This window comes from Dasypus novemcinctus, chromosome 8 (assembly GCF_030445035.2).
Source record: "Dasypus novemcinctus isolate mDasNov1 chromosome 8, mDasNov1.1.hap2, whole genome shotgun sequence".
NCBI lineage: Eukaryota > Metazoa > Chordata > Mammalia > Cingulata > Dasypodidae > Dasypus > Dasypus novemcinctus.
Genome location: NC_080680.1, coordinates 71,204,575 through 71,219,456, shown reverse-complemented (window position 1 = coordinate 71,219,456; position 14,882 = coordinate 71,204,575). Strand labels below are relative to the sequence as shown.

The following is a 14,882-nucleotide window of genomic DNA, read 5'->3' as shown; positions in this document are numbered from 1 at the left end:
GATTGGGTACCTCCCTCCTACATGGGAGGTCCTGAGTTTGGTTCGTGGTGCCTCCTAAAAAGATGAGCAGAGAGAGAGCAAACTGAGCACAAACAGTGGGGGAGGTGGGGGATAGATAAATAAAAATAAATATTTTTTAAAAATAAAAAAACTAAAATTCCCCAAATTATTCCCAATAATAAAAAGGAAATCACAAGAATGATGAAGCCAAATGTTTCATGAAATGTAATTACTACTTGACACCCTGTGCGCCACGTAATTTCAAGTCTTTGATATATTTAGTACCTTATTTAATCTTCATAATAACCCTGAGGTAAATAACATAAGCCTCATTTATAGATAAAGACGCAGAAAGATTAAATTATTTACTAAAGACACATAAAAAGTTACTAAGTGTTAGGGACAAGATCAAACCCAGGTATGTGTGATCCCAAAGGTCACATTCTTAATCCCTCGCGTCCATTTTCATACACATTCATTTTTTTTTTAAAAAAGGCATAGAATCCTGGAAAATATCTCAATGGCATTTCAGCTGCCACGGTTTCCATGTAGAAGCAGCCTGTTTTCCCAGCAATAGGAAGACACAACACATCAAAATACAAGGTAACGGAGCCTACCTTTAACAGAAATGTTAAAAGGTTTCTCCACCATCCCAGCAACCGTGTTCACACTGCAGACCCAAACTCCCGAATCAGGAGGGAGGATACGGTGGATGGTGAATGTGGCCGCTGAGAGATGGTTCGTACGGTTAAAGTCTTCCGGCTAAAAAGGCCAAAACAAAAATAAAATAAAATAAAAGCTCTTAGAGAGGCATAAACACAAAGGCCCCTAAACTGATTCCCTCATTGTTTAATAATAAATTTTAGAGGACAGACTAAGCAGCCCAATGCAAAGGTAGTTTAATTACTGGCTTATTGCCAAAGCTTTGTAGTAGCCCTGAATTTTGTACTGGATTGAAGCCCTCTCAGAGCCTGCTGTCGTGTTTGTGTGTTTGTGTGTGTGGGGTAAACACTTACAAGCAAGGCGTCTAATTCCTTTTAAAACGCTCCTGGTAGCATTTGTTCCTTTCTGACGTAACACAGAGATACCTTAGTAGGAGACCAAAGTGGCTTCCTAAAGTGATAGACTGTTAAGTGTGGTGTAGGGGGAATGTGGGACTCTGAAGTCACATGGACATGAGTTCACTTCCCAGCGCTGCCACTTTTGACCAATTCCTTAGTTCACCAACCTCACCCAGCCAGTCTCCACCTTTGAAAAAAGGTACAGGTAATGTTAAGAGAGATGTTTTATAGTATGTCCAGTCCTTACTAAATGGTAGCTGGTACTTCCACTAACTCAGGAAAAAAGTCAGCAAGATTTCAGAAACTGTCATTTGGCTTTTTCTATCTAAGGCGCTGTCTGAGTGGACTCAGGAACATCTGAGGTGTGGACTCTAGTAAGGGCGTAGTCTACACACCCTGCTCCCAACAGTCACTTGGACCTGCCTCAGGTCAATTGATTTTCAGTAGTCTTTGAGAGAAAATGTAACTATTTCAAAATCTTTAGATATGAAAATACTTCAACTTCCTGAGAATTACTCATGACAAAGGAATTTGGGGTGCTTCTTGCATGTTCTACATTTGAGATTGTTGGGGAGGAGAAGGGGAGCTTAGTCCTTTCCAGCCAAGAACTGCCATAGTATCACCCTGATGACAGTGAACACCAGCAGTGAGGGCAAAGGGAAGAGCTGGGAGAAGCCTACGCAACACATTCAGACTAAAGGATTCTGTGATCTAGTTTCTGAATTAGAGACTTGGGCTGCAGATTCTATCTATAGTCACATGGATTATCCTGAATGCTCCTCTCCTATACTCCCCTAATTGCTGCTCCAAAGAGTGTGGTAGCAGTCGACCACTCATTAAAACTCATGTCTTAGGAGCACCAATCTCCCTTGATTCATGGGCTTCAACTTGAGACACCCCTGCCTGGCTTCCCTACTCTTTCTGATATGGGGAGTTAGCGGCATGGGGATATTGTGGGGGCAGAGCCTTGTACAGGCTGACATATCCTCCTCACCACACACAGCTGGAGAGTTCTGCAGGATGAGAACTGGCACCAAGTTCAACCGATTCCCCTGTGGATACATATTTCTGACCTTGAATGGCAGCCTTAGCCACTCAGGTGAAACCACTGAGGCTGGGGCTAGTCTACTCTGCCTACCCAGGGATGGGTCGTTTTGTAAAAATTAATAGCCTGATGCCAGAGAATGTAAACCCTGGATGGAATCTACCCTTTTGTGGGGTGATTAATGCACTGAAAGCATCTCGCTGTGTCAGCAAATCAGAATAAGAACAGCTCTTACGTGAAGCACTGTCCCATCTGGTTTCACGAGAGTCATTTCTTCATTAGTAGGTAGCGGCCAGCCAGAAGCTTTGCAGATGGGGTTAAATTTACCACTGTTTACTTCTATGTGATCTGGCAAATCTTCTATCTTTGGGGTCATCCTTGGCATGCCTGAATGAAGAAAAACAGCACTGTGAAATCTAAAGTTTAATACAGCTGTAGTGGTAATAACAAAAGATAGCTACTATTTAGCAAGTCATTCATTGGGCTAAGAATCTGACAAGCATTTTATTGTTTTATCATCACATGATAAACTTGTGAAGTAGGTGGTATTTTTGTCCCCATTTTATAGATGAGGAGACTGAGTCCCATATTCAAGTTCAAGTCTCTTGCACTCCAGACTCTATACTCTTACCCACAATGCTGTGCTCCCTCAGTGAACCTGGTGGGTGCAGTCTCAATATCAAAATGACCATTATGGCCAGACCTGACTGGTCAGTCTTCCTCATATTTCTAAAGAGAAGTATTAAGAGCAAAAACAAAAACACAAACAGATATGCTGCTCAGGAATCAACCTCATGATATTGCCGATCAACAGCTTTATCCTCAATTTCGATATATGAGATATCCCTTTGATTGGGAGGCCTGTAAGTAGTAGCTGAATGAGAAGAAAAAGATGATTAAAAATTGATGATAAATAAGGTGGAATATACCTACCACAAATCAATTTCTAGGTAACAGCTAAATGAAAAGTGTTGCTGCCAATATTGATAGGAGAAAAACTTTCTCTGGTATGAACAAAGGTAATGGTATTTGAATTCCTTGCCTAAAATCCATACAGTAGGTGAATGACTATTCCTGAACTATAATAATTTTATTTTGGCTTGTAGGGTCTGAGGGAACTGTGAAACATTTGTAATTAACGTGAAGCATGGTGTAAAATAACCAACATTTGGTAAAGCACGGAGGCGACCGAGGGACCCCAAGAGCAGCAATAATTTATGTGATGTTCCTTATCCGTGGTAGGATGAGGTGGGGTGAGGTAAACACATCAATATTGATATTTTATACTGACATCCTATTTCTCATGGCTATAATGAGATGTGGGTGAGGGGTATGGCGCAGCAGGGAAAGGGATGGAATAATTGCAAAGGTAATCCTGTGAAAGAGCTGTAGACTTGGGGAGATGGTGAATTGAAAATTTACCAAGTGTTTCAGTCTAACTAGTTATTCAAGTAGAAATTGAGAAAAGTGCTTTGACACTTTTAGGTCATTTTTTCTTTCATTCTCCCTATGTGTTTTCTGAATTTGGATGGAGGTGGAGGTATAGATGGAGAGTTTACAAAACCACGTCAGAAAAAGGGGGCTGCCCTCTGAAAGCCCAGGGCCTACGGAGATGAAGTAAACCCATTTTAGTTTCTCCCAATCAGAACTTACACCTTTTGTAATGTCACCCTTATAACTGAAAAGATGGAGTAAAGCGCAAAATCCTTAAACTTGTTAGTTGACCCTTTTTAATCCAATCCTTCCTTTGTAGGATCCTCCCTGATTCCTGCCCTGTAGTACAGTCCAGACCATGGGGAAAGAAGGAAAAGTGTAAAACTAGAAAGCAGAACCTTCTGAGAAAACAAGTGCTGGTTTTGCCCTTCATATTTATACTGATTTTTAAAGCTAGCAAAAAAGGCTATGGCTGTCTTATCCTGAATGTAGAATTATGTATATATGTATGCACATTTCCTCTGTTTTTTAAAAAGACTTATCTCATTTACTTATTTCTCCCCACCCTCTCATTGTTTTGCACTTGCTGTGACTTTAGCAGGCATTGGGAACTGAACCCGGGACCTCTAATGTGGAGGGCAGCACCCAATTGCTTGAGCCACCTCCATTCCCTGCGTCTCTCATTATGTTTTTTCTTCTTGTGTCTCTTCCTTAATCTTGTTGCATCAGCTTGCCGCACCTGCCCAGTGTGTCAGCTCACTGTCTTGCTCATTTTTCCTTTAGGAGATGCCGGGAACTTCTGCTCCCTGCTTTATTATGTCTCTCATTATGTTTTTTTCTTGTGTCTCTTTTTAGGTCCTCTTGTTGTGTCAGCTCGCCACACCTGCCCATCATGCTCACTGTCTTCTTTAGGAGGCACCAGGAACCGAGTCACAGACCTCCCCTGTGGTAGGTGGGAGCTCAGTCACCCAAGCCATATCTGCTTCCTGCATGTTTCCTCTTATAACATTTTCTGCTATATGATTTGAAAAGTAATATATGTTTGTTGTTTTCAACATTGGAAAATACTTGAAAGAATGTTTCTTTAAATTTTTCTAAGTATACTCTAGAGCACATAGTTTTCTGTAAAGGGCCAGTCAGTAAATATTTTCAGCTTTATAGGTTGTAAATTCACCATGGCCATTACTCAGCTCTGCAACTGTAATGTGAAAGTAGCCATAGACAATATATTGTAAACAAATTGGCATGGCTGTATTCTAATAAAATTCTCTTATTTTACTGCTAATGAATACTAGGTTTCTTCTGGCATTATGAAATTTTTCTAAAATTAGATTACGATAATGGTTGTTCAATTCTATGAATGTATTAAAAACCTTTGAATTATACGTTTTAAATGAGTGAATTTTATGTAATAAAAATTATATCTCAATTAAAATGTGAAAGGAAAAGAAAAGATGGTACACTGTGTTTGGTCTCTGTGCCATAGTTTGCCTACAGCTATTCTAGGGTAATTTCTGAAATAGAATTATTTGAAATTTCATTTTGAGGATTATGTTTTCTATCTTTTCTTTCTTCCTTTCTATTTTTCTTCCTTTAAAAAATATCCTTTGTCCAAATCCTTCCAAAGTGACTCATTCTCTATTGTGCATATACAGGGGAAAGGCTGGCCCTAGAAAAGGGGAAAAATGGGGAAGGCAGAGCTCTCTGCCTCCCAGTCATCACTTAATGTGCTGCAAAGATCACATGGCTTATTCCATTTCAAAGAGAAATGAAGACATAAAAATGTAAGTATATAGAAAGGAATCTGAGTATTGTCCTTTAGGGCTTGGGATTTATCCTTCCCACTTTGGAAACAGGAGGTAGAAACAGAAGTGGCTTGAGGACCCTGGCCTCCTGCGGCAAGAATTCACACCAGCCAAGCTCAGTTAAGACATACTACACATCGCCCTGACTACAGAGTTACCTTGCTTTACCTTCTTTCTCACACCAGAGCCCTTGTCGTCCTGGAGAACAGAGACATCCTTGGAACCGATTGCACTCCTCCCGGTTGGTGCATTTGCAACTAAGCTTACAGTCTGGCCCATAATAACCAGGCTGGCATGCTGTAAACAAAGACATTAAAAGCCAATATTACTATGGAGGACACAAGAAAACTAAGATTGTAGGAGGCTAGTTTTTGTTGTTGTTGCTTGTTTTTTTTTACTATAGACTATCAACTTTGCTGATTCACATATGATAAATAAAATAAATCTTAAAAAAATAGGGTTGGGGAGCAAGTTCTGGAGGGCAAATCAACATTTGGAAGAAGGAATGATATAAGCTTTGAGTTTTTCATCTTTTAGCCTAATGGTTGAGCACAATTGAGAAAATGGAGGGGGTGGGGGTAGGGGGCTAAAACTCCTGGGGAAATTCAGCAGTCTTACTGTCCTGAAAAACTAGAGGATGGAGTTAAGGCAACAGAGTCAATCTGAAAGTGAGAAGGAAAGCCCAGAAAGGGAGATCCAGAGAGAGAAAGTCCCAAACCTCTTCTCGGCCCCTGAGCCACACATGACATGAAGTGAAGACTCAACATGGCCCAGTTAAAGTTAAAAGAACTAAATTGCATTTAAGCTGATGGCCCAAAGTCAAAGTTTAAAGTTTAAGTTCAAACAAATAGCTTTGAAAATAAAAAAAAACAACAACAGCATTCCTCAAAGGAATATCTCATACTCCAGAGTTTCTACAATTTAACATTCACAGTGTCCAAGATACAACAGAAAATTATCAACATAAGAAGAGATGGGGAATTATGACCCATTCTCAAGCAAAAAGAAAATCAACAGAGATCAACTTCAATGACTAGATGTTGGAAATAGCTTGCAAGAAGTTTAAAGTAGCTATAAAAACTATGCTCAGAATGGTCAAGGAAAAATATCTTCACAACAAATAAAACAATGAGAAATCTCAGCAAATAAATAGAAACTATAGAAAAAGAACCTGTTGGGGATTGAAACATGTCCCTCACAAAGGGCATGTTCAGGTCTCAACTCCCAGTCCTGTGGGCATGAACCTGTTTGTAAATGAGACCACTGAAGATGTTATTAAAGTGTACCCACACTGAATGAGGGTGGGCCTTCATCCAATATGGCTGAAGTCCTTGGAAGCAACAGAAATTGGACACTCAGAGAAATCTTGGGGCGCAACCAGAAGCAAAAATTCAATGAAACTTGGAGGAGAAAGGAGATGTCACCATGTGCACTGCCACGTTACAGAAAAGCCTGAACCCCCAAAGATTGCCGGCTAGCCAGAAGATGCTAACCCCAGGAGACAGAAAGCTTCCAGACTCTGAAACCATGAGCCAATAAATTCCTGTTGTTAAGTCATCACATCATATGGTATATGTTTTTGCAGGTAGGAAATTAATACAGAACCAAAAGGAAATACCAGATTTAAAAGATACAATATCTGAAGTTGGACTGGATGGACTTAAGGAAAACCTTGTCCCTGACCTTTGTTCTGTACACCCCTGTCCCAGACCTTGCGGCTCATCCCGATTTGGTACACACCCCATCCTGTTCAGCCCCTTAATGCTTGTTAATGAAAGATCCTGTGCCAGCTCCACCCCAATTATTCATTAGCATCCTGATGCTATAAAATATCAATGTTAATGCAGTTCAAGGAGGCAGGTTTTGGGCCATTTAAAGTGGCTGTCCTCCTTTGCTTGTGTAAGGAAATAAACTCTCTCTTTGAAACCTCAGTATCTCAGGAATTGTTCTTAAGGTACATTGGGAGAAGGAACCCACATTTGCTCAGTCTCATAATTGGCAGTCCAGGAAGAGAGGAAAGAAAGGGACTGAAAAATATTTAAAGAAATAATGATTGAAGTTTGCCTGTAATTTTGTGAAATGTATACATTTAAGAACTTGGTAAACCCTAAGCAGCATAAATATGAAGAAAAGTATGCTTAGGTGTATCATGGACAAACTGCTAATACTAAAAATCAAGAGAATTTTTAAAGTTAGTCTTGTTAATCCTATTTCCGATTATTACTTTATAGCAGAGTATTTCACCTATTCATTGTGCAATCTAAGCTAGTGTGAGGGCAGGGTGGGACTACTGTTGTCCTTTTGGGACTTGCTGAATCACCAGGACTGCTCTTACCATTTGGTGGATGATAGACGAATTCTGTTGACTTTTTGCACATATTTTAGTCTAGTGTAACACTAGGAGAAGGCTTTCAATCAAAATTGATACAAAAGTTTGACCTTTAGGTCTCTGAAGACTTGTTTCAATTGTGCAGTTGATTCACATAGCCAAGAGGCAGTCTTTATGTTCAGTATCAAACACAACTACTTTTATTTCTTACTCAATGGTAGTGGTGGGAAGGTTGAGAACCAGGAATAAACATAAGGAAACCAAATTAGTGATGCAAAGTTTCTGTTGTAAAAGGCAAGAGACTTTTAAAACTTAAGGCCTCAATTTTCTAGTTTTTAGGCACACTAGACTTTCTTCCAGGAAATGGTCTCTAAACTGCTTTGAATGATTATATATTTGTATAATAGCATGCTTTTGTTCCTTTTATTATTCTATTTGCTTTAGAATATTGCTGTTATTGCTAATTTCCTCAGATAGGAACTAGCCTTGATGATATGTAAAATCTGCTCAAGGCACAATCTATTGACAGCTATTATATATGACCTACGATTAACCTATAATAAGTATTAAACAACTATTATTAAGTGTAACTTATTAAACAAGTATATTTAAGTATTAAACAACTACCATCCATCCCTAAGCAGATAGTAATAGGAATCTTTCCTTCCTTTCCTTTTGACATGGTGCTTGATGCTTTTACTGTGGTGCAGAGTCCAGATAGGATTCCCCCACTGCCACGACTCCCTCGATATCTTGCAGGCAGACACAGAATTTCGAGGGAACTGAGGGAGGTGTTGCAGGTATCTGAAGCTTACTTTCGTGTAACCCTCCTCTCTGCCCTCTCAAACCCAAGCCCCCAGAACTGTACTGTCCCATATGGTAGCCATTAGCCATGTGAGGCTACTGAGCACTTAAAATAGATAGTCCAAATTGAGATGTGCTATAAGCTTAAAGCACACATTGGATTTCAAAGATTTAGTATGATAAAAGGAATGTAAAACATCTCAATAATTTTTTCTATTGATTATATGTTATAATGATAACATGTTTGACCTATTGAGTTAAATAAAATATTAGAATTAATTTTACCTGTTTCTTTCTATTTTTTTTAAAAATGTGACTACCAGGAAAACTCAAACTATATATGTGGCTTGCTTTATATTTCTGCTGGACTACCTTGCCCTAGAGTATGCTGTCAAGTGGCTGGGGGCCCCATCATAGCTCCCGGTAGTGCCAGATGTAGAAAATGCAGACTTTGTGATGGTAACACGTAAAGCCTTTGAGCTCTGGCTGATTGACCACACTAACATTCGTCAGGAGGGTCTGGCATATTTGGCTGCAGGTTACTGTGTGAGAACAAAGTGAAATGTATACAAAACCATTAAGACTTGTCAAACAGGCAAGTACATTTTAGGAAGAGCAGAGGGGTTCCTGGTGTGGGTGAAGTTAGTACTGCTTGAGTAAGACCCCCAAATCCTGTCTGGATCTAACCTAAAAGCTCTGATTCTTATGGCCTACTGATAAAAACAAATCTACACTTTTCCTACTCAAAGTGTGGTCTGAAAATCAACAGCATCAGTACCACCTGGAAGCAATTGTGCTATGTTAGAATGTAGAATCTTAGGCCCCACTCCAGGTTTACCAAATCAGAATCTGCATGTTAATCAAATCCCCAGGTGATGTATATGACAAGCATTTTCTATGAAATTCATAGTCCTCATATGAAAGTATAATTAACTTTGGATGAAAACATTTGTGATTTGAAGCCTGTAGCCCAGCAATGAGTACATGACTAAGCAGTCAGGTATATCCCACACTTTGATTTCCAGTAAGCTGGATCTCCTGTGTACACCTGCTAGAACTTTTTCTCTACCGGTGTTTTGTTGCATACCTTCATTGCACTGAAGACCCTTCCAGCCTGTGGCACAGGAACACCCATATGGATCTGGGAGACAGAACACATAGGACTTGCATCCGTCTGGTCCATTGCACCTTTCTTTACAAGTTCTGCCAAATGTGTGCAGTTCACAAGCTTTGGGGAAAAAAGAGCTGATTCAGAGTCAAAGATACTACCCCTTGTAAGAGGTGATTCTTTTTTTGAAGGGTCTCTCCTAGACCAGCGAGCATGAAAAATAGTAATTTCAGTTGTGGCTTGGGCAGGGTGAATGAATATACTCTTCCATATCATTTTACAAATAACAAAACTGCCCCCACAGAGATGACATTAGGACTGCCACCCACAGTTGTGCAGGTTGTGCACTGCACAAACCTAAGGGTTGGCATTCACATTAGAGACATCACAGGTTTGTATATTCACACAGCTTTCTAGTGGTTGGTAATAAAGAACTGTGAGAAAAAGGCTCTTTTTTCTAATTAACACAAAAGTACAATATGGCTTAGGTACCATTTCCATCTGTGTCCAGATAGTTAAAAATTCTAGATTCAACATTATGGCCTAAATCTACAACTTTTTCATGGAATATACTCTTGACTTACCCTTCTCACATGTTCTCCCCATAAATCCAGGAGGACAAATGCACTCTCCAGTGTCTTCATGGCAGACACCATTATTCATACAAACAGTACAAGGACGGTTGCATTCAGGCCCCCACTTCTCAGCTTCACATCCTTTTGTTATTGAAAACAAGGTAGAGATAAGTAGAGTATATTTGCTTACTGAGCACCTACTACATGTCAGTCATTTTACTGGACATTGGTGATAAAGATAAATAAAGCATAGTCTTACTCTGTAAATGCTAATAGTCTAATGTGGAAACAGACATGTAAACAAAAAATAGTGATAGAAACAAAGACAAGGGATGTCTAATCCTATCTTGGGGATGGAGGAAAACACAAAGGAAGGCTTCCGAGAGGAGGTGACTTGTGAGCTGAATCTATGGAACCACCTAAGTAAAAAAAGAAGACGGGTGGAGAGGTCAAAGGCAAGGTAGAAGAAGGAAGCATAGCACATTCAGGGAAGTGGAAGTCTGGCTAGAACGTAGAGCAGTGGTTTTCAAAGTGTAGTTCCCACATAGTAGCATCCCCATCAAGTGGGAAAACATTAGAAATGCAAGTATCAGACGTTTACCCACAGCCTACAGAATGGGAAACTCTGGCAGTAGCCCAGCAGCCTGTGTTTAACAAGTCTTCCAGGTGATTCTGATGTTTGCTAAAATTTGAGAACCTCTGACCTAGAGTAGTGGAGGAGGGATAAGGCTAAAAAGGGAAGCAGGGGCTAGAAAACAAGTGAAACAAGATACAGAAAACTAAAGAACAGGATGGTAAAATGCTCATACAGGCATATTTCCTGATTACTCTCTAGCACTTGGTGATTTAGTTTTTGGGGGGGACAAACATATCCTCCCTCAATAAGGCTGTGATCTAGATTGTTAATTAGGCCAAGGGAACCTTCCAATATAAGTAAAACCTAGGGGTATTGGGATGACCCTTTGTGGTCAGAAATTTAGCTTCACTTCTCATCTGAGAGAAACTAGGTTCTTTCTTCCAGAATGCTAGTCTCACAGTGGGTAGGTTGGACTTGTGCCCATAGCTGACGTAACCTTAGAATTTGTTTGGCAAGAACTCATAGTTATCAGTATTTTCTCTGCAATAATCAGGAAGACTGTCAACACAGATCCTCTCTTACTGCCTTCAACTTAATAGATAAAGCTACAAAATGTTTAAAAGCTAATATTTACATATCCTTAACCTATAAAGGAGAAAATGCTCTGCAAAATTTATTCAGGCTTTTTTGTGAGCCAGACTACAGGTTATTTGTATGTGTTGAAGACTAATGGTGGCAGACAATGTAGATGAAAATGTTTTTTCTATTATATTAAACTATGTCTCTAGTCCAGTATCAACCTTTAGACCTGGTTCAGCTTTATTCCTAATCCTGGGAAAAGAATAAATCTCTAGGGAAAAGAGGTGGTCTCCTGAGGAAAAACTTAGAATTGAAAGCTTGTTGATATGCAACAAGTATACCATTAGGTTTCTGTTATTTTCTTCAAAAGCCCTGCGATTCTGTATTTTAGAAACCCATACATTCATAGCATACAGAAAGAAATCCTATAAATATAATGCTTGTGAAAACATCTTATGTCAGGAAAAGAATTTATATGAAAGGAAACTTTGTATAACTTCCTTAGACATCAGACATTAGATATTAGCAATGTTTTTCAGTTTCATTGTAAAAGCCCAGTAGCAGAGAGGAAGGAACATGCACTCCTAATCATCCAAAAAGAGGCAAATTGGAGAACAAAAATGCTTTTGAAGTGGTTATCTTAAAATTTCAGGTGAATTTCAAATTCTAGTCCATACTAAGTCATGCTTATTTTGACATTTGAAAAAGAAAAAAGCTTTAAGCTTTTTACCATATATCAACATCTGATGTGCCTGGAAAATGTGCCCCTTTTATCCCAGACTCTGAGTATCCTGGCACATGGTGCTGTGTCAGACTGGAGTGAAACTATCTAAATGAAATGACTGCAGCAACATTTTCACTAAATAGTATAGCTTCTTTGCCATTGGGAATTTTTCTGCTTGAGTGGAATGGAAAGGAGTTTCACCTGCCTCTCCCAAGTCAAAAACTTCACATATGTGTGAGGTAAATGTGACACAAGCTGTTAGAGGTGAATTTTTCAGTCTTGCTAACAAAAAGGCTATCTTGGCGTTTAATGGAAGAGAAGAAATCACAGTAGATATCTAAGAAAAAATTGGTCCTGGAGTTCATGGGCAGATTCCTCTAGGATTTTTCAGAAATAGTCCTGCCTAAAAACTACCTTGTTATATTTTAATCCTGCAGAGGAGGATTAGAGTGGGGTCAACTCTAGATGAACCCACTTTTCGTACTTTTATTGCCATACTGCAATATCCAAGCATCTATTTGAGTACCTACCTATTACGAATGGCAATTACCCAAGGGGCTTGCATTCTCAATACTAAGACAATTGCTGGTACAGATTATGATCAACATACGTATGTTGAGTGAATGAATGAGCATAATGCAAAACAAAAGAAATACTTTTCATGAATCAGAGCTACCAGTCATCAGAGGAGAGACAGAGAAATTTGGGGACTTAGATCTGAAGAACTGACTATTCCATATTATGAATTCCTGGCATTGCTGGGACAAATTCAGGGTAAATATTTTGCTTTCTATAGATCAATTCCCCACAAAAGCTATTGGTTATGGCTACTCCCCACTTTGATAGTTACAATGTAGAAAATAAAAGATTTCATTAGTTCTAGCTCTTGCATTTTTCAAACCTGAAAGTAAAATCACATTTGAGAGTTAGATGATTTGAAAAGTGTGGGATTTTCAGGGGACTTGATGTCTAACTAGATGTTAGAACAACCCAGAGGTCCCAATTCATCACATCTTTTCAGACAGACTACCTAGCTCCCTGTGATCCTCCTTTTTATGAGGATGATCCTACTCTTTGGGTATGAGCTCCTAGTACTCAGAGCTGTACCAGGTGGCTCTGCCCTTGTCTAGAGCTGATTGCGCCAGCGGGGCAGACCTCTGGGCTAAATTAGGCCAATCTGATTCTTCATGCTAGGAATTAAAAATCTGGAAGTAAAAGACACATTGTTGATGCTGAGTTATGGTAAGGGTAGCATACTAGAGAGAAAGTCAACAACCTTCTGTTGCTGAACCCCGATTTTTCCTGAGTCCTATCTTCTGTGGAACTTATCAGCATGTCCCTTAATTTCCTAAGAATTCTCAGTGTCCTTCCAACCAGTCTCCAATTTTTGCTTAAGCTGTCCTGAATCAGTTTTTGTTACTTGCAACCAAAATATCCTAACAACTATTCTACCACAAATGGTGGCTTCTCAATCACTTACTCCGGACTATCAGCCTGGTAAAGGCCGAGGTGAAGAGGTTTCCTCCTATGTACCTGGCCGAGTACACTCCAGCATCCTGGGGCTGAGCATGTGGCAGGTGCACTTCTAAAATATCAGGTACTTCGTGCCGGGGCACCGAATGGATGAAGGAGCCTGGTAAGAGACAGGAGTGGAGAATAGTGGATTAACCTCAAACTCTACTTTCCCTGTGTGGCCTCTCCACTTGATCATCTTTCCCTAACCTGATACAGAAAATGTGTTCCAGCCTATTTCATATGGAGGGAGAATGAAAAGGCTGAGCTATGCAGAGCTTTCCCAGCAGTTGAGAAAGGCATGGTAATAGAGCAGACAGGTTAGTCTATGAACTCTACTGCCAAACACAGGAAGATGGGGTTAAACTAAAGTTCTTATCTACTGTACAGAGAGGTGAACACAGAGGGGAAAAGAACACTAGGTGGGAGAATGGTAGATTACTCTGGTAACTAATCTACTAGCCAGGAGATTCCTAGAATCACTACTCCAACTTAAAAGTCCTATCCATCCACAGGAACCAGAATAAACCTCACTAATATTCAGCTGGATCAGGCACCTGCCACCAGGTGGTGCCAAACCAGAGCTGGGACCTAGATAGATTTGCATTATACTTCTGGACCACCAGAACAGCTGCCAGCTGGCTTCCTGGCCCACCCTGCTCATCATTTCCTTAACTTCACATTCAAACAATCCCAAGTTATATGGCTGAGGTTTTGGAGCCCACTTATTATATCATGATGGGGTATTATTTGTATGTATGTACAATATGTATATGGGATAGGTATGGGTATGGGTATGGACATGGGCATATGTGTATGTATTCCCAATTTAATTAATGTGATTAAGTAACCAAGCACATTGCCTAAGAGGGCTTCTATCACAGACAGAATATGGTAAGCTTGTTTCATTGCAGTTTTACTTCAGTAGGATAATCAGACTACAGTAGGATAATGACCCAATATGTTATGTGCTATCTGATGTCTCACACTGTGGTGCTCAAAGAAAATGGAAAATATACTCACCATTTTTGTAAATCACTGCATCTTCTTCTTTAATCAACACCTTTTTGAAAGATATGTTCACATTATCTCCCCTGTCCACAGTCATAGTTAAAGTAACTGGTAGGAAGGAAGCTTTTAAAAGAGAGAGAAAACAAACACCAAATAAAGTCACACATTTTCTCTAGGAGCAACAAACTTTGAGCTTCAGAAGATGGAGGGCTGGCACTTGCCAAGAGTCAGTTGGGTTTTATGATATGAAAACCAGTGGTGTATAATGGTTTCTAACCTTTGAGAATTATATACCCTTTTAATAATCTAATGAAAGGT

At 39.7% G+C, this 14,882-nt stretch overlaps 1 protein-coding gene across 7 annotated transcripts in view; it reads right to left on the bottom strand.

Moving 5' to 3' along the window:
• Positions 1-14,882, bottom strand: part of TEK (TEK receptor tyrosine kinase) — a 127,199-nt gene that overhangs the window by 35,082 nt on the left and 77,235 nt on the right. For all 7 annotated transcript variants that reach the window (XR_011649412.1, XR_011649413.1, XR_009186816.2 and 4 more), the window contains 7 exons: positions 14,577-14,687; positions 13,522-13,674; positions 10,171-10,302; positions 9,566-9,706; positions 5,514-5,642; positions 2,342-2,493; positions 618-762 (listed from right to left, as the gene is read on the bottom strand). Coding sequence is in view for 4 of the 7 variants with exons in the window: in XM_004447448.5 (XP_004447505.2) it covers positions 618-762; positions 2,342-2,493; positions 5,514-5,642; positions 9,566-9,706; positions 10,171-10,302; positions 13,522-13,674; positions 14,577-14,687 (963 nt within the window). In the remaining 3 variants the exon portion in view is untranslated. The remainder of the gene's footprint in view (positions 1-617; positions 763-2,341; positions 2,494-5,513; positions 5,643-9,565; positions 9,707-10,170; positions 10,303-13,521; positions 13,675-14,576; positions 14,688-14,882) is intronic.